This window comes from Vanessa atalanta, chromosome 17, assembly GCF_905147765.1.
Source record: "Vanessa atalanta chromosome 17, ilVanAtal1.2, whole genome shotgun sequence".
NCBI lineage: Eukaryota > Metazoa > Arthropoda > Insecta > Lepidoptera > Nymphalidae > Vanessa > Vanessa atalanta.
This window is the reverse complement of record NC_061887.1, coordinates 3,449,378-3,474,890: the sequence shown is the minus strand read 5'-3', so window position 1 is coordinate 3,474,890 and position 25,513 is coordinate 3,449,378. Positions and strand designations below refer to the sequence as shown.

At 30.1% G+C, this 25,513-nt stretch overlaps 1 protein-coding gene across 2 annotated transcripts in view; it reads left to right on the top strand.

Annotated features, from left to right (window-relative positions):
- LOC125070228 (receptor-type tyrosine-protein phosphatase kappa) overlaps positions 1-25,513 on the top strand; it is a 160,434-nt gene that overhangs the window by 99,580 nt on the left and 35,341 nt on the right. The window contains exon 3 of one of the 2 annotated variants that reach the window (XM_047679995.1): positions 16,466-16,489. The exons of the other annotated variant lie outside the window; for it this stretch is intronic. Within the exon in view, the coding sequence (XP_047535951.1) occupies positions 16,466-16,489 (24 nt within the window). The remainder of the gene's footprint in view (positions 1-16,465; positions 16,490-25,513) is intronic. 2 annotated transcript variants of the gene reach the window in all.

Genomic DNA, 25,513 nt, shown 5'->3' with positions numbered 1-25,513 from the left:
CGTGAGGGGAATTCCTTATGATAATTGCCGGAGTGGAGCTCTTCTACCGGATGTTACCGGCCCGCGAATTCCGCTTTGTCGCAATGGAAGCTTTGTGCTAAGCATATGTTACGAAAACAATCTGACATCAAAAGGCATCGTAATTTGAATATGAATTGTTTGTGTAATAGATAAAGTAGATTATTACGAGTATAATTTTATATTAAAATATTTTTAGACACAATCCTCTCTATCATGTTATGAATTATATGTATGATTTTCATTAGCTTATTTAGTCTGTGCATATACGAAACAAGACGCGATACGATACCTTCTTGTTTTTTTTAGACATTTAAGAGATAAACTACTTTATTATGCATTACGCATTTTTCATTCTAAAGTGCTGAATCGAACTTCATTAAACCAGAAACTGATGCTATACAAAAAAATCAATTATTTTCAGAGCTAATGACTCTATTTCTCGAAGTCATGACTACTAAAATTCGATTGTAAAATTGAAAGTTAAAAACTAATTATATCGATGTTAAAAATTAAAAACAAGACTGCCCGGCCAAAAACGACAACGAACAAAAATGTATAAAAGTCAGTGCTACAGGGCCGATAGAAGGATTATTACGATACCATATATCCAAATATATTCAGGCACTCAAAACATATGTCGCGGTATAAAGAAAATCATATACATATTATATGAACACTGAAAAATAATCGCTCCTTTTTGGGCAGTCGTGTAATACATAATAATCAACAGAAAATATAAACGCACGATATTTGAAATGTTTAATATATTAAATTTGGAACATTTGTAATTTAATCGGCGCCCATTTTGAATGTAATTACGCTAACTAAATATTCAACACTGATAGGCGTGAAGTGAACTAAATTTGAATCTAGTGCATTTCAGTGTAAAGAATCCATTTCGAAACGGTGTTCACCGTTGCGGTGTCGTAGAAAACATTTAGTTGAGATTATTTTCTATTACTATCTTATTGTCTCTTAATTACTCTTTCGGTTTTCTTTATACATAAAATGGGTAGGCGGGTAAATGGGCCACCTAATGGCAAGTGGTCACAAACGCTCATTTAAATTGGCGCTGTAAGACACAGCTATTCCTTACATCGCTAATGCGCCACCTACCTTCAAGACTAATGATTGCTATTTGGCGGAATGTATCACCAAGTAATCACTTTTAAATTGCATCATTACATAGGATAAAACAAAGTCGCTTACCGCTGTCTGTCCCCATGTATGCTTAAATCTTTAAAATTACACAACGGATTTTGATACGGTTTTTTTTTTATAGATAGATGATTCAAGAGGAAATTTTTATTTGTATAATAAATGCACAACAAAGTAGAGAAACACTGATCATTTTAAAGGTTTCTGAAGTTATGTCGTAAATAAACACATTTTTTTCGCTTACATTGCAAACGCTGGCTGAACCCTACGAGATAGATCAAAATAATAAACTACTATTGTACACCTTAAAAGGCTCTTCAAAAAAGTCCGTGATGGTATATGTCTTTCCCTTAGGATAGCCCACAAGAACCATTTTTTTGTCCTTAACTTTTTACGAGAAATTATAGCTTAATTTTCGAAGCGATTTTAAGCAATACAGCTTTAAGCCTTATCCGTTTAAGTACCTTAAATACATTGTGCATTTAATATAGATCAATATGGCCCTTTACAGCATTTAATTTAAATGAATATTTTCGAAGACATTACATTACAGATTTAATTTGTGTATGATGTCTATATTCAGTATCAGCATTGCACCCGTGCGAAGCCGGGCGGGTCGCTAGTATTTATATAAATATACATAGTGCCTTATCTTTTGTTTTAAAGCAACGCTTTAAGTTAGCAACATTTTTCAGCTGAAAATGTGCTATATTAGTATTCCTCGCATGACCTTAAAAACGCAAGCTATCACGTCTTTTCACAAAATATTTAAGGAAATATACACGACATAAACTGTCCACTAAAATCGTTGCGAATTTCTATATAAATTTTTCGTAACGTAAACTTAAGTTTATGTTTCAACTACTGTTTTTTTTTATTTTTATTAAATTTGTACCCAAAGCCATGTCTGTGCCTTCTGTGTATCTTATCTTTAATTTGTATTTATTTTTTGTGTGTGCCTGAATATTTTTATTACCAGGCAATAACACAATTTATATTAAAGAATTTTTTGTGATCGAATTTCTGGGACTTCCCGTAGTCGTAGATTCCAGTCGTCATCTGCATCATTTCGGAATATGTCCTTGAAAAGTGTAATTTGTCTTCTTGGGATTCTGAATTACTTTGCCTGTTTAGGTGTATTTGGTCAGTCTGTTTATTATTGGCTCATCTTTACTATTTATCTCCGATTTCAGGTTGAAATTCTAGAATCACCACTCTACCAATATTAAAACACGTGCATTTGGTAACAATAGGGCAATGGTTACTGTATTTTGTAAAATTCATTCGATCTTCTGTATGAATATATATTTAAAAGCGTTTTTATTTGTAGTGACTCCAATGTAGGTCCTCGGCTAACTCTACATAAATTTACAGTTCATTGGTTTAGTGTTAAAGCAACTGACAAACATTCGCCTTCGCATTTACAACATTGGTAAAAATATTCAGACGTTTTTCTACATGACTATCTCATAGTCTCAGAATTCTGAAATTTCGATTAAGTTTTTGATACTGATAAATAGTTTAATTAAATATTGTTAGTGAAAATGTTGTTGTTGTCTTTCTAAATAAATGCTTAGTAGTACTCCGAAATGACATTCTCCATGCCTTGAAAACACAAAATGACCTGATTTGAATATGATTATCATCATCAGATATTCTACCACCAAACAGCAGTACTTAGTGTTGTTGTACTCCGGCTGGAATGGAGAAGTAGCCAGTGTAACAAAGGATATAACATTGGACATTTAGTTCTCAAGTCAGGTTCGTGGTGCATTGGTGTTTTAAGGAATAGTTAATATTTTTTAAGTCGCCAATATCTACAGGCAATGGTTGTTACCACCATACGATTTTCACAACCACCTACCGATTTCATAAAAAAACCATGTATAATAATTTACAAAGAGATGTTTTCAATGAGCGATCATTTTTCGAAATAACATACTTTCTATTGATTAATATAAAAAAAAAAAAAAAACAAATATAAGTTTCAAATTTTAATTTCAATTTGGAACGCAGTTAGTGTACAGGCTTACAGTAGAGTGAACAGGCAGACATCGTCACGTTAGGAAATAGCGTTATGCCTTCTCCAAGGGACCGTTCTCTCTTTTTCCTCTCTTTCTATCTCTCTTTTTTGTATTCGTTTTCTTTTTATTATTGTTTTTTTTTCAAATATTTACATAAAATGATTACCATTAAGTTCTTAACTACATACAAATAAGAATTAATATTTAAAATTATTAATTATTGTTTTAACTAACACAGCATTTTTAATAAATATTTTAACATTATTTATTTTCCAACGTTGCTAATTAACTTTATTGCGTCAGTTATTTAATACATATATAGTGAAGGCAAATTCGTTCCAACCGGGTGTCCGACACTTCTCGTTTATCAAGAGCATTTTATTATTATTTTAACATCTTATTATGTATTCTCGCTCCTATAAACATTTCATTGGATCCAGTGCTACTCTTATTGATTATAAATACGAGAATACGGCACAGATATATTTGAAACTTCCTTCATTCCGGGCATATGAAATGTAAATATATGCAAAAGTCATTTATAAATGTAAACGTTTTCGTAAACATCTTAGTTTTAATTCTCGCTAACCCGACGCCGGGGTAATATTTCACACGTCAATGTACAAATAAAATATATTTTAGAGTATAAATCTATATGTATGTATAATATACATGGTTATTTTTAACTTTTTAAACCTAACATCTATTCCTTTAATATCCTTAATATATATTATAAAATAAGAAGCCTTTTGAGATCCTTAACTGATAAAACTACTAAACTATACACACATACCACACACACCCATTTTTATCTAATCAAATTTTTGACAAATACGTATTTCGGCCACTGGTCGAACACACACAAATTAAAAATCATTCATAATAAAGAATGATGGCACTTTTTCGTATTTCTCCTTTGATAAACACTACTAAAACATACACAATTTATAAGTACCAGAAGATACAGCGCGTTTTGGAGAAGATTTTAGCTTATAATACATGGCACAACTATCGACAGGCTAACTTGTAGTACTCCAGTAAAATGATTGTAAAAAAACGTTGCAAGAACATTTGAATGGAGCTTACTTTTTAAATCAGTGCTTAAGAGAATATAGCGAAGGCGTAACTAGTGTCAACAATTTAGTGCGTGTGTGTCTTACCTAGTGACATATAGGAAAATGAGAAATAAAAAAAAAATCATATTCATGTATGAGGATATTACTGATAGAGTTTTTTACTAATCACCTGATGATGAACCTTTTCCCAATGACACTGACCATACAAGAAATAAAAAAAAATTAAAAATCTATGGAAAAATATTGTGACACAAATAGAGGTATTGTTGATGATAGAATAATGAATAAGTTTAAATATGCAAATACAAATATCACATTTGAATAGAAAAATCACGAAATCTTGAAAACATTTATAAATTTAAATTATTATGTTCTATTTTGTACTAGCCATCTCGGTACTTTTACGAGTATTTTTAAATTAATGAAACTTTTGTGGTGCTTAACCACACAATTTTCATTCTAACGAGACAAATCAACAAGTAGCTCAGTTGCAACAAGACGTAACGTAATGTGAATATACTAGTACATACTACGTTACAACAAACTTATTACTACGCTACTTGGTGGTATTTACTATACTTCTCGGTGTCCCAGATGTGTGCTAACTTTACAGGTATCCTGTTATATTATTTTACTAAGTAGCGAAGTTATACGATTATTTATTGTATCGAAGATATTGTGAGGTTCGGAGAAAAGGGGTTGTAAATGAAGTTGTTTGTTGCGCAAGGAGAGGTATGAAGCCGAGTCTCGGTGGATTTTAAATTGTGTTAGATACGATTTTGTTAGACAAAATGACTTTTACTGATAAAAACTTTTTTAATAATTGTATTATATGATATTGTGGTTAAAAATTTCTATATATACTTGTATGGTTAACAATCATATTTAATTTCAATATTTTACAAAACTGAAAATATAAACCAGTTGGTTTCAAAAATATTTTAAACAGATTTAGTTTTTATCCGAAGAGCATGTAGTTTTGCTTACGTAGTTCTGTTTGTAGCTTCAAAATTGACCTTGAAAGCATACCATCCTATACATACATACATACATACATACATACCATAAACGGCTGAGGAAATTTATATAGGAATTACGAATTTAATGTTCATTTAATAATTTTAATTACATAAATAAAATATAAATGTTACAAACATATTTGTTTTGTGTGTCCTCAAAACTTCTCAGAACGAGAAGGCTTTAGAAGAACAGTGATATACATTACGGGCTGTTAGTTTACTAGTAATGTACCTATAATTGTAATATCCGCTTTGAATTTAGATTATAAATATTATAAATTCGTAAACGTTTATGGATACTGCTTCGCTCGTTGAAAACATATCATGAAGTTTTATAGCACATAACCTTCATTGACAAACTGACTATATCTTGCATAGAAACTGGTTTTCTATGGGATAAGAAATACATTATATAAACAAATATAATTATTTTGATATAGATTTATTTACATTTTTTGACGACGTGTATGTACAATTTCTTTAAATTTTTTTTTTTTTTTTAAGTTTAGATTTTACAAACCAATATAATTCAAATCTCTAATTTTCTAAAATACCTAAAAAAAAGTAAGCTAATTTCACTTTCATTAATTTAAAGCTCACAAATGTCGTTTGTCGCTTCAAATTAATGAATGCCGCAAAACCACTTTGATCCAAACAGAGTCCCCGTTACTATTTTATTGTCTAAAAAAACCCACATCATTAATTATATTCACCCTGTTAATATATTCAATTTCACTGTATTATTTACACGATAAAATCAATCAGATGTACACATCACTATATAAAACATCATAATTATGATATTATATTTTAACTAGAATCATATCGGAATAGTATTATTATAAGAATAATAATTAGCTATTTCGTTATTAAAACTTAATGTCTAAATAATATACGTAATATTACAAAGCTTTGTATTGTTTGTACGTATTCAACAATTTTATAAACGGTGAATGTTATGAAATATTTAAATCACTTAAGATTTTCTCAATTTACATCTAATATCTTAATTGGATCCAAGTCGAGACTTGTCGTATTTCAATCTAGCTTCAACATGAAACGTTTGCAATCTGTAAAGTAATAACGACCAGTTCATGCTGAATGAAATCCTTCTTAAGTAGAAGAATATAAAAGTCAATATATTGTACGCAGTACTGGAAACGCAATGAGCTCACCCTAAGTAAGATGATTAATCACAGCATCGCATGCTTCGCATTTAAGAAACACAAAAATAACTCGCAATTGTCCGGTGAAATTCTGCTTCAAGTATCCACCAAACCGCACTGACGCGGGGAAGCGGAATAAGGTCCAATTTTTTTTCTCAACATACTAAGAATACCTTGTCTGCAATGAGACATATGACCTTTTCCTGTGACTGTTTAAGATACAATAAAACATAAAATATTCTCCTACTTTCTCTGAGGATAAAAAAATCCTTAAAACAGCTTGTCAAATAGCCCACGGACGTTTAATTAAAGGTCATTTGTGACGTTTCTTTGTAGGACTAATTGCTAACTGGGATCGTCATTTGTCGGGGCTCTCGTAGCGTTTCTGTAATTATTGTCAAACTCCTTGTTAGAAACTGTGTATGTAGGACGGTCTGGGGAATGGATAAGGGTACTAGGGTAGATTTGTTGCATTTTAAAAACAAGTTGCTTAACTAAGAACTTACTTTACATTGGTTAATCTCACTTTTAATTAGAGCACTTTGGAATACATCTAATTATAAATCAGTTCAGAGACAAGCTTATATTTAATACCTGAATTAAAACAAATATTAATTAGTATACTATATTAGTTTATATGATCATAAGCTTCAACAATTATTTTAAAGCATCAATAGAACAATGGTTTACAGACCGCCTAGCGATGTAAAGAGTCGCTGGATTAATCCAGACCACTTGTACTATTGTCGTCACCACTTCTAACATTAAGTGATAAGCTTAAAAGGAGGGATAAATAAGTATATTAGTAATTCCTCAATTACTTTGGGGCATTGCTACTAATCTTTAAAAAGAAAAACATATTTTGTAATATTGAGCTCAAACAGTTCAGTTACAGTAGTGTTACACAAATTTCCAAGATTTGTCCCATACACACTATAAAGTTAAACAGGGGCTTTATAACCTCATTTTTTTTTGTTTTTTGTAAATATATTAAATGTTTTGAAGTTTGACTTAAGTTGTCTCGTTTAATTTTCTTTAGATGCTCTAGGAAATCTACTTTAGACAGGCCCAGTATAAGTTCGTTTGTTTGGATTCGACAATTCCTCGTGCGGCTGTTTGATTAGTTTCAGTTTATTCAGAACTTCTTGTTTGATCATCCTTACAGATACTCGGATTCACAGTTGAGACAAAAAAACTAGGCAAATTTTCTTAACGTATTCATATAGATCATTTAACAGTTTTATAAAAACTTGGCAAATACTTATGCTTTGTTACGTATTTTGGTGTCAGGGCCTTGTGCAAGTCCCTCTGAGTAGATACCATCCACTCATGATATGTTTTACACCCAAGCAATGCTTATTGTTGTGTTCCGCTTTGAAAGATGAGTGAGCCAGTTTCACAAGCACGAGGAGTTAGCGATTGCTAAAATTTCTTACGCCACTCTTTCTCTCTTAAATTTCGTATCGATTTGGAACTTTTACATATATTTAATTCAGATAATAATTAAGTATTGTCTAGATGTGATGATGGAAATAGAATGTAAATTATAGAGCCATTTAATGCTGATTTGCATTAATGTCAGCCGAGATAAGCCAGTGGTAAGAACGCGTGAAAAAAAACCGATGATTGCGAGTTTAAATTCAAACAAGCATCGCTGAATTGATTCATGTGCTTAATTCGTATTCATAATTTAGGAAAACTTCTTGACGAAACTTGATCTGTATAATTTCAATGAGATTCTGCCACATGTGTATCCACTAACTCGCATTAGAGCAGCGTGTTTGAGTAGGCGCCCAACCTTCTTAAAAAGAAGAAAGCGCAGCAGTGGGATATTAGCTTATACTACATTTATATTGTATAATAATAACAAAACATTACAAACATACAAAGTTAAGACACACAAAACCACAGACAACACACAAATAATAACAATTTAAAACAAAAGATAAAAATATTGTAATGAGAAGAACCTTCGAATTTGAGCTCATTTGAATTTCCTGAATATTATGTTGTTTATTCAATCTATAATTAATATTTAAAACACTAAAAATATACACGCTGCAACTCCATATATCAGTATGATTGAAAAGTTTATTTTTCTAAAGTACTTGATCAATTATAGCCTTTTTTACGTTGCACTACAGATTGTTTTGCTTTACAATGTTAGGGATACTTGTGTCTTTATCATAGTACCTGAACTCACCCACCTGTTGCTACGCAACGTAGTCTTCAGGGTTCAGACGCATGCTCAAAGGGATTCGTTCAATTATCCATACCTTTTAACGAGTATATATATCGTTATTACCTCTCAAAGAAAAATAAAATTACCTTATATTATAAAAACGGCAGTACCTCTGTTTATAATCGCTGAACAGTTTTAGATGAAATTTTTTGATGTAGATAATTAAGGTCCCGGCGAAGGACACTTTTTTTTAATTCAATCCTGGAGTGTGTTACAATTGGGGTTGACGGTTTCGTGGCTTAGTTAAGGATTTATAAATAAAAAAAAAAAAATTTTTGGTATTGAATTATAAATATTATAAATGGAATAAATTAATAATTAGTAAAAGGAAAGTAAGTAAGTTCTACACAATACTCTACTTGGTGGCAGAGCTTTGTGTAGCCTGCCAAGGCATGTACCTCTCCCTTATAAACTTACTCTACCGATTCATATTACTTCGTAATACTGCGTTTCAGTATGAAGGGTGAGTCAGACAGTAATTACGTATTGACATTCTTAATCATTTTAATACATACCTCAATAATCTATTCGTGTGAATATCTGTTAGTAGTAATGACCACATACATCAGGTAGTCCATCAATATTATAAGGCAAAATTAAGTTAAATAATTCTGTAAACATATTTATATAAAAATATATATATATTTGGCATTCTAACAGATGGTTATCGTGAACTTGCTAGTGAGAAAACATAGATACGAATCCATGTTACATACGTCAATTGAATTAATTTGAACAACACCTACGCAGATTCTTTACCAGTTTGGTATAAATAAACCATTCTTAAACTATAAAGCCAACGCGAGCTGTTTATACAAGAAGCAATAAATTTACGAGGGAAATGCATTTAGAGATTTATTGAACACATCTCGGAATCAGATGTGTAAAAATGAAATGGCATACCAACGTGACTTCAATGAAGCTTCACATTAATAAAGTATTTACACCAAAAATGAATAGTTTTGATACTTGCTTTGAAATTATGATATTCTGGCCGTTTTCGGCCACGGTGTCAAGTGAGACTACTACTATCTAGACTGCTTGTTACATGATATAGTGCACGAATTTGTGTGAAAACACAGGTTCACTCTCTATGGAACGATGAAAAGAGTTCAGACCCAAGAGGTACGACAGCAATGTGAATTTCCAGACTCCGAACTGCTAATGAGAATACATCGACTATAAAAACCAATAACTTTTTAATAGTCCGATCAGAGTGTTATACCTAGAACCTTCAGATCTGCGGCTTAATGACTAGCCTAGACCAAAGAGTGACGGACAGGCTGTATTATTTTTAAGACCTTATTGATTTCCGGAACAAAAATAAAACAATTTTGAAAATTATCTTTTAATAGAAAGTTCAATTCAATTCTTAGCTTAATGGCTTTTTTAATAAAAAGTATATAGCTACACATACAACCTTTTTATTCTCACTTACCCAAATAATAATATCTATTTTGATATTCATGAGTCATTATTATTAATGTAACATACATTCAAAAAGTGTTTTTGTTTCGATACCATGGAAAAAAAACAAAATTAATATTAGACTCTGGAAACATAATCGTAACCTCTTTTATATATTTATTGATGTTAGATATAATTTATGGCGCTCAAGTATTAGTAATACTTTATTTTATCTTATCCCACGAAAACAAACATCACCCACTTGAATATATTTTACTATAAAAGGGTTATGACGTCAACATATGACGTAAACACTATCCATTAGTAAAGCTAGACCATCGTAAAACTACGTATCTGTTTGTTATGCATTACTACTAAATTGATATACTGATTTTAATGGAACTATAAAATTGTTTCATTAGTATACCTAATAAATAATAACATTACGAGATTATGCCGTATTGTTCTGCACGAACTTCCCTTCCATCATAGTTGTCAAATGTAGTACGTCTATAAAGATACATTATATTATTGCGTGTATTTTTTATATAATAATGTTCATAGTGAATGAGTTCAGCGATTTTTTTCTAATTGTCGACTTTAAGGATCAAAATTACTATGAATAGAACATGTCTTTTTTTGACAGATAAAGACACACAATGACACAAAATTAATAATACTAAAGCGTGACTAAAGAATGACTGACCCTTTTCTTTTTGCTTGTGATTAAAAAGATTTTTGTCGGAAGAAACAATAACTTTTTATAGACGGTGTTTCTTAGTATAGTATAGCTAAAATATTATTTCCAATTGATTTTCTTCTAACTCATTAATAACTTTCCGTTAAGAAGGAAAAAGATATTAATGAAAAAGTTGCTTAATATTGATCTTGAAACTTACAAAAACTCTATTAATAAGAAGTAAGGAGTTATTAATCGACTTACACGTTAAATTATTGAAATTATTCATACAAATATTAGTTTCAACCGGTCTGGTCAGGCGTTAAGTATCTAATTTATTTTTTTAAAACCATGATAAGACGTGTGCAGAATTTCCTCGCGAAAGGTTTTAAGTTAAAAGATATAGCAAAAAACGAACTTTCACGTTTATAATATTGTTAATCCAGACATAACAAAAGAAACTCAAGTATCAAGACTATGCCAATGAAGCATAATATGATCTAAACAAATATTAATAACGCATCAAGCCGCAACCTTATTAGAAGCAAAATAGGTTTTATTTCAATTCTCATTGATTGTGCTCGTGTAAGTCAAGAGGCGTTGGTGATCGATGAGACTTCACTCGGCTTTGCGATGTCAAGAATTTCCCACTCGACAAACACTTTTCATGCGAGACGAATTCACTAAAACTCTTCACAACGTTTGCCATATACGACTAGTTCATTATCATGAATTATTTGATAAGAATTTCGTATAAAAAAAATGTAGAATAAAATAAACATTTTAAGGGAATTAAGAAATAAGTTCTCCTTACTCAACTTATGCATATATAGAGTAGGTATTTTTTTTGTCTTTGTACCGTTTTTGATGGTTCTTACTGTATTGGTCTCCTGATTGATATCGGGCTTTATTAAGTTTTTATTTGAACCGTACATTCAGGCCAAATTTTTTAAGTTAAATTTATTTCTTACTTTCCATAAGATATAATTTACTTTCCATAAAATATCTTTTAGAATATTTATATCTATATATCTATATATAAATATTCTAAAAGATATTTTCTAACAAACATAAAAAAAATTAAGTAAAATATCATTTGTTAATACTATCTACTATCTCATTCTTCTATGCTTAGAAACTGTTTAACAATTTAATTTAATAATAACAGTAGGACTATTCTGTAACAAGAAAATCGTATCTCACCGCAAAAAACGAACGAATCAAAATATTATATGTGACATTGACTATAATAATTGTTAAATTTATAGAATACACGAATCAAAATGGCGTATCACTGAAAGTCGATTGTCGTTATTTCACGAATGAGATACGAAGTCAATTCTTACAGAATCGCACTGCTGATCAGCGATTTATTCCTCAAATTACGACAATATACTTTATTACCTACTAACCAATCATATTCTCATATCCTCGTTTTCTCTTTATATTCTATTTATATATTATATAATGGTTGTCGCCCGCAGTTTCAGACGGATTTTAGGGATGATTACCATGGTACTAGGTACCAGGTATTAGGTTCCAAATTTAATCACATACAGACAGAATTGCTTACGCATTGATAATATAAGTATGGATTTCACAAATAAGAACAATTAATGCCATAATTGTATATACGTATGGAAAATGATTAATTAAACTGAGGTTAACTCTATCCTCTGTGTGCTGAAAGAAATATCTTCAAGGAATAAGCACGCATTTTATATTTAGTCGCTCTTAGACATTGTTTTGTGTCTTTTCTTATAAGATTGAACGAGTCTGCTTCTTAATTCTTATATATCTGGGAGTCTTTCCAAGCATACGTTTTACAACTTATTAGTTCTATTTTTTTCATTTTATTGTCTCAATTTTATTCCCGGTCCAAATAATAATAACAAATTATATCGAAATCTGCTATTAAATATCTAGTAAATTGCTTTCTACATTGGTTATGACAAAGCTTAACCAACATGACTGTTCAAAGAGTAAAACCCTGAACCCTGAACTGGTGTAGAATGAAATCATAACTCAAGGATACTGGGTGTTTATTGCGGAGGAACCTCTCTGACCCTTCTCAAGTGAAGTGGATAGAGTTTGGTAAAAGCGATAAGAGAAACCCTTTATTGTGATCTTTTGATAATATTTGTGTTTATTTTTCTAAACGATTCCAATCTTGAGTTTAGTTTGGAGGATATTCTTGTGATATCTATTTATTTATTTTATTTAATTTTTAAAATAATGTGTTCACTGATTATAATAATAAAATATAACAAACGTAAAGTTCTATTATAAGTGTCACAGTTACTTAAAGAAGAACACAGCATCCACAAAAAGAAAATAAAACAACATCGTAACCTAATGTAGCTTCATGATTTTAAAAATAAATGTAAATAAAAAAGAAATTACAAAAAAGAATATCATTTTTTCTGCCCAGTACGATCATAAATATCACATAATAATCATAAATCTACATATAAAATATTTTTATAGAAAAACATTACTTTAAATTCACGCTTGTGACGTCAATAGTCTTAATTGAAAACGGGTGTAACTTCGAAGCGTAGATACTTATATAATAATATTTTGATACTAAATTATTCGAAACGAGCTGCAACTTCTTGTATAAATTTTACGTATCTGCATATATTTATTTAGTAGGTTTTTTCCAGTTTTTTCCAGTTTTATTATTTAAACTGGATACACCTCCAAACAATCGCACAATACAACAATTATTGTACTTTACTCGATGTAAACAGCGGCAATAATATTAAAGTAATCTTAAACTACTGGCAGTTTATAACAGTTAATATAATTAAATTAAAACAAAGAGATGATTTGTTTTATCTTACAATTACTTACACTTAAATCTATATCTTACACTTAAAAAAATAAATAAAAGAATAACAAATAACCTTAAGCAACTAATGTTAACGACGGATAATATTATAAAAGTTACATTTCAGCCAAACATTGTTTTCAAACAAAACAATGATTATGTTTTTAGAAGAATATATTATAAAATCAAATACATTGACCCAGGAAGGATATACTTGACGGGATACGCTGCACGTAGAAGATCGGTTATGGTCGTATTTTGAAGAGCCTTAGATGTTCAGAAAATTAAAGAGGATTCTTGATTGCAATTTACTATATTATATATTGCTACGATTTAACAAATAATTAATTTTAGACAGCGGAAAAAGTTACTGGCTGGGTAGAGAGCGGCGTTATGGCTGTATAAAAAAAAAAACAAATGTAAAACGTGCAAACAGACGTCAGTTTAAATGAAATTAAATCAAAACAAAGCCTGTCATTGGTTACAAAATTACTAAAAATCTGTTGAATAAACGCAAAGTTTCGCGAGTATTTATTACTTGTTGGTATTTCTTTTATTTTTTATAATAACGGTAATTGGCGAAAAATACGTTGTTAATCGATTATTCTAGTTTCAAAACTAGGCTGTGAATTCGGATAAACTATTTCAGTATCGATATTTTTATTTTTTATTTTATCGATATTTTTAATATAAATAAATATTCTCAAATTCTTACGTACCGTTATGTTTGATCTGTTTTCTACCTTTTCTAAACAAAGATTCATAATTTAAATAAACTGAGTGCTTATTGTTGTAAAGCCATTTTTATCCTTCTTGTTAAAAGGTTATTGTTTGGTACAAGTAATAAGCGTCTAAAATAAAATAAAATACCGCGTTAACGTTATAAATAACATACCGAGTAACGACCGTGACTTGTTTCATTTAATGATTCCAATTTATATAAAAATATAGTAAAAAGTATAAATTGGATAAATTTATACTTTTTACTAATTTGCTTGTTTAATCAAATCTTTTAGTGACATGGATTCAATGTAATCTACAAGCGAACTGAGAAAACTCAACCGCGACAAGATTCCTTTTATTAATTTATTATTTTTTCCTCCAAATAGAAGATTTAAAATAGTCTAGTCGCATTAAAATATATCCAAAAGTTTTACATAATGCGTCACGGATTATTAAAATCCTGTAGTTATGCGTCATCTATAACAACGACTACTGTAATTTTATCATTTCCATAGATATGTCTGACCAATCGACTGACTAATTTTGACTACGTCATCTATTTCCAATCAAGATAAGCTAAAGTGGGAAATATAATAAGACACTAGTGTGTTTCCAAGCATATTGTGCATTCATATTCCAATGGTAACTCTATTAAGTTTTCGAACTCCTGGCTGCTTCTAAGAATTCCTTGAAAGATAAATTTATTTACTCTTAATAGTGTATTTTAATTTCCTTTTGAGTATATATATATACAATACTACAAGTATTATAAAAACGCTACTTGCTCTAACTTGGAGCAAACGTCACGAACAAAACGGGTCAGATGGAGGCGCCGCTACGACGCGACAGGGACTGCGAAAACAGTCGGGTCAAGTTTCAACGATCCAAATGTGATGTCCTCAAGGCAACACGACTATGCGCTTAGAAACGTTGGGAGAATGAGGAGCTTGGTGATCTGTTGTTATTTGGAATTAAGCGTGTATTTCTCATCACTTTGCACTTAGAGCCGTTAAAAATAAAGTTTGGGTTGCTTATGTATTCTGCTTGACATAAAATATTTAAAATTTAGATTTACGATCGTTGACCACGCCTTTTGTCGGTCAATTTTTAATTTAAGTTGAGATAAGCCCATAGACCTCATACTAGACGTATAAACCTTTATATATTTTGGTTCATATATCACTATGTATGTGTGTAGTATAACGACTAGGTATGTGGTACCCAACAAGACTGAGTACAGTAATGTTCCTAAAAGTGTGACTTTTTGACACGATGTTAAAAACTTGACGATTATTTCCATTTTAGTTATGTAATTAATTCTAATTTATGTTTTTTTTTGTTTCATGTTCCTGCAAATGACAAAAAAAAAAGGTAAGTGAACTATTTTGTAAAGCAAAGCGCAGAAAACTCGTTATATTCCTATCGTCGTATTCCTTTACGCGTATCTGATATTTTCTGTGTTGTGGCGAAGTCGTCTATCGTGCCAAACGGATCAAAACCTAACGCACTTCAAAATTTTAATGAGACTGACTCCTTTGTTTAAAAAAATAAAACACAGACGAGTTTTGAATTGCGATGAGTTTGATCGTAGTTGTGTGCGTTTTGAATACCATAAATGCGAATGAATTTCATATTCAAATTAAACATTTGTACAAATCTCTTATGCATTACAGCGCTTATAGTATAAGAGTGTTTTAAAAATAAATTAGAACTGAGTGCGTTGTTTTTAAGTAAAGAGTTAATTTGCATTCAAAATAGTGTTTTAATCAAAAGAGGTTTTTAAAAAACTTTCTTAAAGGCAATTTTATCAAATGTTTACATGAAATATTAGCGTTCAGTGGCTTTAGTTACAAATACTAGTTGTAATGTAATTTATAGTGTAGTACACTTACAATTTAGATTTTATACTTTTTTTATAAATATATGCTATATCAAAAACTCATTCTTTAGTGAAGAGATTTTTAATATTTTGTTTCATTTCATTCTACATATATTCTTTATTCGTTTCATACATCCTACCTATACAGCAATAATAAAACAAGATGAAACCAATAAACGCAGACGGCAAGGGCAATAAATCGCAGACATAAAATTAATGACCAATTTTATTATTTCAGACCGAGTGACGTTTAGACCTGAGAGTAAGTTAAGGAATTTGTGTCTAGGACCAGCTTAACATAAACGCTAGATTAGAACTAATGCTTCGCCACTGTAGACCATTTGGAAAATTGCACAATAAACGCAGAAATAATATAAAACGTAGAAATATTAACAGCAACTTATCAACAATGGTAACTTATATCTAGGGGGTTCTATTTGATTAAAAAACAATATTCGAAGGATATACTTATTGAAATTTTTACCAAAAACAATAAAGTCTCAAAATAATATCGGGTATCATAAAAAATATTTTTACGTCCTGATTTGGCCCGCTAAAAATATTGATTTGGTTAAATAAAATAAAACAATGTAATTGGATTTGGTTTCGTAAATTTTATAAATATTCAATGCGCTTACTATAACGTAGTTCTAATTTATTAATAAGGTAATTGAATATTTAAACAGTTGTAATAATCATAGACGTAGAAAAAGAAATGCTTTTGTGAACGTCTGTTTTAGATTTGAAATAGATTAACATTAACGCTTCGATGTAACGAGAGGCTTGCTATATAAAAACGAAATTTCGAATCTTTTGTCCTTCTCTTATTTTATTGAAATACGCGTGTCAGAAGAGTAAAGATAACAATTCATTAGTTATTCTTCGTTCTTTTTAAAAAAATAGCAGTGTTATTCTGTATGAACCTGCTTTGTGCCTCGCTCGGTGAGTTACGCGTGTGTTCTTACCAGAATAGTCCTGCAGACTACCTTTATATATTGTTTATGTAAGATTATGAAAGGTTTATTAAAATAAGGATGGAAGATATAGAAGTTTCGTAACGAATAGAGCCTACGATTTATTGAAATGAGCAAAATAACAGCTGGATGTGTAGACTGAATAAATATAGATTAATGTTATAAATATTTTAAAAAGCAGTAACATGTTAACGCTTCATATTATTTAAAAAATATATATATTCTAATCGGAGTTGTAAATGAAAAGAGGTCGTATTATTGGTGAATCCAATGACACAATGAAATATGAAGGTAGGTGATAAAATAAAAATTGGCCATTTTTAATTGTAATGAAATCTGTTTTATTCAAATATAAAAAAAAAACTGATATTAACTCATAGTCTTTAAAGTACACCTGTAGTAGAAGTATTGTGTATTTATGAAGTGATAATTATTTATAATAAGTTAATTTTAGCCAGTAACATTTTTCTTTGACTAAGTTAATGGACTTTCCTATAAGTTTCATTATTGTCAATTATATCTCCTAAGACTTGAGTACATGGCATCTTTCGATAAATATATTGTTTTAATGTAGTTTGACGCCATACTTTTTCTAACGGTCAAATTTAAAAGAAATTCCTCAAGCACATCAAATCTTTTCACAATATAAATTAAATGTTAAGTTACCCAAAACTCACGAAAAATTAATGAGTATAATTAGGACTTTATAAGTATTAAAACTGAATTGTTATTGATAAGAACTTATATAGGTAACTTTCTCAGCTTTGTACAAGCCCAAATCTGAGTAGGTACTACCCACTCATCGTATTTTCTACCGCCTAGCAGCAATTCTTAGTATTGATGTATTCCGATTTGAAAGGTGAGTGAACCAGAGTAACTACAAGCAAAAGAGATATAACATTTTAGTTCTTAAAGTTTGTGGCACATTGACATTATAAGAAAGATTAGGAATGTTATTCTTTTAATAAGTAACATATCAGTAATTATTTATTAGATTATAATAAATCCACACATACATACATAAAGGTATGTTCCAAAAAAATACATTGTAAGCTAAAACATTATAAAACAACCCTAACCCTCGAATTTCTTGTTGTTATGTTCTTCATATAAATTTTGTCTTGGACTCTTTGGTTGCCAAGAAAAGTTATTGTGACCTCATTAAACTTATTCACTTTCTTCGAGTATTGAGTTAAATTTATTATGTTTTACGGAAATGGCAAAAGTGGCTATAACTTATAAACTGTCATAAATGTAGAAAAACAAGTACAGCGACAGAATTTTAGTTAAAACCAGAATGTGTCTGATTAAAACAACAAATAAATGTCTACGTTTATCATCAGAGTCATAGAAAAATTGTCGTTTTAGATGGTTTTTGTTAAAAATTATTATTCATTTAAAGTAATTTATGTTTTTGATTGTTATTTGATATTATAAAGACGGATAGTTTGTTGCCCAAACCGAAGCCTCTGTGACAAAAGATCGCGCGCTCTTTTTTTTTTAATAATAAAATAATAGACATAATAGGTAAAGATATAAAAAAACTCAACCGTGCGGTTTATTATTAATTAATATTTATGTGAAATAATATTCACATTTAATCTTTCTGTAACAGAATTTTCATTGATAGCAACATTTTATATGGCTTCCCTTTAAATGACTTCAATTTGAAGCCTTTGTTATATAGCCAGGATTAAACAAGTACTTACACTCGTGATACCCGTATGTACGATTATGATAGAGACTGAGTCAATTTGCTCTTTTGTTGCCGTATTTGTTTTTTTTTCCTTATCGAATTTAACTTATAAATTTAGATGTCTTTTTTTGACATTGACTATTGTATTTAATAAATTAAAAAATAAAATCATGAAATTTCATAGTTATATTGCTACTGTTAAGCAAGTTTTTGTACCTAACGATGTAAAAGATCGTATCAAATGAAAATATACTTTATTCAAGTAGGCTTTTACAAGCACTTTAGAATCGTCATTTAACAAACTATTTAAAGTAAAGCTACCAAACGTATATTGTATAATTTTATACTTTAAAAAGTCCTATGTGACTGTTTTTATTTATTCAAATAATGCTTAATAAGTTACATTATATTTAATATTTTAATCTACTTTAAATATTATATTCAAAAGCATATTTAATATAAATAAAATATTAGTGTAAAATAATTAATTTCAACGACTATATAATTTTCTGTATACGTAAAACACACTCATAGTCGCACAGTGAATTCCGCCAAATATATTTCTGTACAAACATTTACCACAAACGGTAATGAAATAAAAACTATAAGATCTTCAAAGGAGACTATAATAATATCATCTTGTATTCTTCGTGTAATATTCTCTTGTTTCTTTTATACATGCGTCAGTATGCTTTGGCTTGGGAACTAGATTAATTTGCTCGGCTCTGTATTAAGTGATGTCTATATTTACTAATAATAATGTCGTTGACAACGCTTCGCCAATAAGGCGTCCATTAGACGACAGTCTTGTTGTCAGTCTTGCCAAAGTTAGTGCTTTGAACGACCGATAATCTAACATTATAGAAAATGACTTCGTTTACATTAAAACTATCGAATCGAAACCTATCCACAATTATAGATCGTTAAAAATATTGATTTTTAGTTGACAACATAGGTATATCCAGCAAAATGCGTATAATCGAGATATTACAGTAATTAATCCGTCAAATTCAATGACATAACAGTTCAACGGGCAGCCATGTTTGAAGTTTATGGGTGCGTTCAGAAAGCTGTGTAAAGAATGGTTATAGTTAGTTTTCACCGACTAAACAGAAAATATAGAATATAGATATTTGATAATTATAACGTACAAAATTTATATTTGAACAGTGAATTATAAAACGTATTTGTTTAGTTTAATTTATTTCACCCGAGCGAAGCCGAGCCACAAATCCCGAGATCCTGGGACAAAACTCCAAGTCAGACCAACTAACAAGTCATTTTTTTTTTCTAAGTAGTAATTCGATACAGAGATAAAATAGGTCGACCATAGTAATAGGTATTACACTGTTAATAAATGTCTTTATAGATGTTCCCATCGTCATAATATAGTTGTATTTCTCTCAAACGTTAAGCGATCACTAGCTAACCAAACAAACCAACGATGTATTTAGAACGTTCGGTTCAATCAAGCAGAGCTGTGTCTATTCAACAGTTATTTCCTATTATTTTTGCATATTTTCCAAATCCAAAGTCTAAATATAGCAATATTGTTTAAATATTATTATTATTATTTCATGTTTATTTTTCTCAAGTAATACAGACACAATGCCACGGTCTGTCACAGCTAAGGGTATCATTGAAAATCTGCGTTGGTTTTTGGAACCCAACTTTGAAGAGGAATGGTACGCCTATTTAGGACACAATTTCAGTTATTTTTCCTTGAATATTTTTCTCCTCATTATCGTTATTTTTTATTTAGATTATGTAATCTATATTTAGTCGTTTTTTTTTAGGTGTGAATATATTCTTTTTTCGTTATTTTTCTATCGTCATTTTAAGGAAATTGTTGTAATATCATTCTTATTCATTTATATTCCCATTATTATTAAAATATTATTTATATTAAGTTTATTTTCTATAGACGTAGTCACGCAGTCAATACAGTGCCAATGTTACTGGCTTGGGCTTCACTGGCAAGCACTCTTCTAACGAGGATCACAGCAACACACTGCATTTAATGTTTAGCGGTAGAATAATTGTTTAAGTACCAGGTAAAAATAACTATAGTCAAAATACTCAGTGTCTTAAAACTGTAAAATTATAATTTTAATTATCTTTTTTATAAGGTACTGTATTGCTTGCTTACTACAAATTTTACTTAATCAAAATGTGCTTAGTAGTTTCTAAAACAAAATGAATATTTCCTAAGATATTAAAGTCGCGTTACTCTAGTATGATGCGCTCACATCATAAACTATAATAAGTTCTAAAGCCTTTATGTACGAAGTTTCGTATAACTTAACTTGTATGTTAATGGATGCAATGGAGCCGAATCAGGCCACATTTTTGTTTCTATGTTTACCTGACATAACTTAACTAGACTAAGTTTAGTTATGAATTTATATTTTTGTGTCAAAAAGCCTAGACACATAAATGTTTGGTCGAATCCGACGAATACGATTTCGAATGTACTAATTTTTGAGACTCGCATAATCTCTATTTGCAGAATATAAAATAACGTAAATACATTTCTGATAAAATGAAATATATTTCAGTAAAGAAAGGAAAATAATATAGATTACTTTGGTCATTAAAATGCTACTACATTTTGCTTTATTTTTTTTTAGTACGTAAATAGCAACATCTTATTAATAGGAGAGTATTTCTTTAACAGCAAGATCTTATTGAGTTTATTTAAAAATTAAAGACGGCAAAACAACTAATTAGCGATTTAACAAATTCTTATACAATTGAACGAGTCTTTTTATTTCTACAATGTTTAAAAAATGTAGTAAATAAACTGAGTACATTTAGTAGTGCATAAATTGTTAAATAATACTACAATACGTAAAGGCAATAATATTAACAAATATTTTTTGACAGAAGAGTGCCTTTACAAAAATACTCAAATATTTTCTACTTCAAAAGCTTTTTTTCAGTAGCACAGGACGTATACACTCGTATATTACAGACGAGCTTTCAGACTATTGACCAATGGCTTTATTTGCGTTGGTATATCCCTGAAAACCTATTCTCTTTTAGAAAAACAATGCTCTAACAACTCAGGGGCAAATTATCAAAAAATAAGTAAAATAACAGCGTCTAAATTTCCAACTGATGGCCTAAGGCCTTCTCTTTTTAAGAAGATCGTTTGAGGCGTATTTCACAACACTGCTCCAATGCGAGGTATTTGCTATAAATATGGAAGATTTTCATCCAACATATTTTACAAATTTTATCACGATTTTTTCTTTACCATCTAGCGCATAAAAAAAAAACAAATTAAGCACATGAAAATTCAGTGTTACTTGCCAAATCTTAAAAAAAAAATGTATATATATGCCTTTATATATATTGAAAATATGGGCTTTGTTTTCATACATCTTTATTCTTTTGCTATTTTTTTGTTACATGGTTGACTATAGTTATGTACTATACATACGCCAATGCAAATTATTCCTTGATTACACCGACATCAGTTAAACAGGAGTTAAGTCATGTTTCATTAAATAAACTTTGAAACAAGGACTAATTTACATTAAAACTTGATATATAATATTTTAATTTACAAAGTATTTTAAGCCCTAAATATCTCTGAATAGGGTATATTTTTGTATATTAACTTGAAACTTTCGAGAAGGTGTTTATGTCGATCTTGCTTACTATAAAACTTTAAACCTTAGCGAGAACCTCTGGCTCTGTTCCAACATATGATTGGAACTGAAACTACCGAAGATAACATCGAGGAGATTAATCGCCTGGAAATGTTTTATTACATTATGAAATCAATGTTTGCCAATGTACTGATTAATCTTATATATTAATAGCGTAAGAAGATTTTTGTCCCGGTGATTATCTGACGATAGGTTTACATAAAAAATCGGCAGTAGTCTCATTTTGAAGAGTTCCAGCCTTAGATGTGCAGAAAATTAAACAGGATTCTTGAATGCAATTTACTAAATTGTTACGATATAACAAATAATTAATTTCAGATAGTTGAGAAAAGTTACTGGCCACGTAGAGAGCGGCGCTATAGCTGTAAAAAAAAAAACAAATGTAAATCGCGCGAACAGACGTCGTCAGTTTACAATGAAATTAAATAAAAAAAACTGTCAGAGGTTTCGAAATTTTTAAAAATCTGTTGAATAAACAAGTTTAGCGTGCGACCCACTAGTTGTATTAAATACGTGGAATTTATTTTAAATTTATAATAATTTTCCCCTCGACTACGAACAAATGTGACGTAAGTTTTATTTCGTGATATTTTTATTTATATTTATGTTATTTATATTAATTAAATACAATCAAATTGATTATTTATCCCCAATTATATAATGAATATCAAGGAATACTTACCCCATGTTTTTTTTGCACTTATAGTATTTTATTGAGTAAAAGGTCTTATTTATTAATGTATATTAGACATAAGATTTAGATTCATTAAAAATCCACTTCGAAAATAACGGCGGAATCTCATTATAGAATAATAAACAAATGTCCCTTTATATAAGTTAGTATAACAAGACAGATTATATTTAAAGTAAGATCTCAGACTCAATTAACTTCTACGACAAACTTAAATATGAATCATTACTACTTATAATAAGGAACATCAAAGTTAATGGCAAGCTACGTGAGAGCGAAGGCTTTCTACGAGTTTCTAGCGCACATACAGTAGTTATTTAAATAAGTCAAACATTTTCGTTCAAGACTAAAATTTTCTGCTCATTCCTATACAAGTTATTTTATAAGCCATGAGCTGCATAAACTTTCTTAGAGAAAATTGAAAATAAATACTTTTTTTATTGATCTTTATATATATTATGTATAATGTTACTTAATATATTATTTGCCCAAGACGTTGTGCCTATAGTAATACTGACACACAACACAAGACACATCCTTCAAAGCAGAATACAACAATACCAAATGTTGCTGTTTTGTGGTAAAATATATAAACAGACGGAACCCTACCACCCAGTAATAAAGTAGTTTAGTTTGTTATAGTTATTATTATGGTGCCGTATACAGGACTTTCCTCGAGTTTCCTCCTACTATTTCTATCTTAAGTAACAAAATACGAACGGTTATAAGTGATTACCTGTTAGTTGTTATGTACTTATTATATTTTCTGCTTCTTTACTCGAAATTAATTACAGATTATAATAAATGTAGAACAAACCTTCGTAGTTCAAAATAAAAGTAAAGCGACTTTCTTTTTTTGTTTTGCTAACAACATATATCATTTGTATAAATATATGACAGTTTCAAATTTATAAACTACTGAAACAAAATGATATGCTAATTATAGGTAAACAACTATTTTTTTTATGATATAGGTTGGCGGAAGACCAAATGTGCCACTAGATGATGTAAGTGGTCACCATCGTCCATAGAAAATTTCGCTGTAAGAAATATTAACCATTCCTTTCATCGCCAATGCGCCACCAACCTTGGGAACTAAGATGTTATGATTGTGCCTGTAGTTACACCGGCTCACTCACCCTTCAAGCCGGAACACAACAATACTGAGTACTGCTGTTTGGCGGTAGAATATCTGATAAGTGGGTGGTACCTACCCAAGCGGGCTTGCACAAAGCCCAACCAGTTACAAAACTAAATACAAGAAAGGTAAAAAATTAAGTACCAACAAAAGTAAACTTAAGTAAATGTTATGTTCTAAATTTAAATAAAAGTTATTTTTATTAAGAATCATAAAAAAAATTCATTCGACTTTCGAAAAAAGTCTGAATTACGATACCAAAAATAACTGAAATTATACACAGCAGTTACTCAGACTAATTTCCCACAAGACAGTTCTTATGAAAGTGCGTTTCTTTAATAATATATGTATATAAAACTTTATTTTTTTAATTTGCACTTAATAATAATTAAAATGTATTTAAATATAATATTGTATATTAAGAAGATAAAATTCAAGCATTGTGTTTAGCAATGAACTCCGGTCCATGTTTCAACAAACACTCGTTATCAAGGTGCTCATCTAAGACCTGCACAATGCCCAATTAATACACCCCTATTGTGTGGCTCATAATGAACCGAACGCTTCGCTGACAAAGAACTCGGTCGGAATACCACGTGCAGACTGAGCCAATTAATTCAACAATGACAAGAGTTAATATATTTTGAAACAATTCTGTCGTCGTCGTTTAAAACAATGGTGAATTTGTAATAATTTTAAGAACAAATATCAAGTAATAGATGAGATACAGAGCCGAGATAGCGTAGTGGTTAGAACTCGTGCATATTAGCCGATGATTGCAGGTTCAAATCCAGACAAGCACCACTGAATTTCCATGAGCTTAATTTGTGTTTATAACTCATCTCATACTCGGCGGCGAAGGAAAACATCGTAAGGAAATCTGCATGTGTCTAATTTCAACGAAATTCAGCCACATGTGTATCCACCAACCCGCATTGGAGTAGCGTGGTGGAATATGCTCCAAATCTTCTCTTCAAAGGGAGAGGAGGCCTTAGCCCAGCAGTGGGAAATTTACAGGCTGTAATAGATGTAGAGTGGTTTTATTATTTTATTTATTAAAAAAAAAGTTCATATAATTTTATAGTATTTAAACAAATTCAATGCAGATTT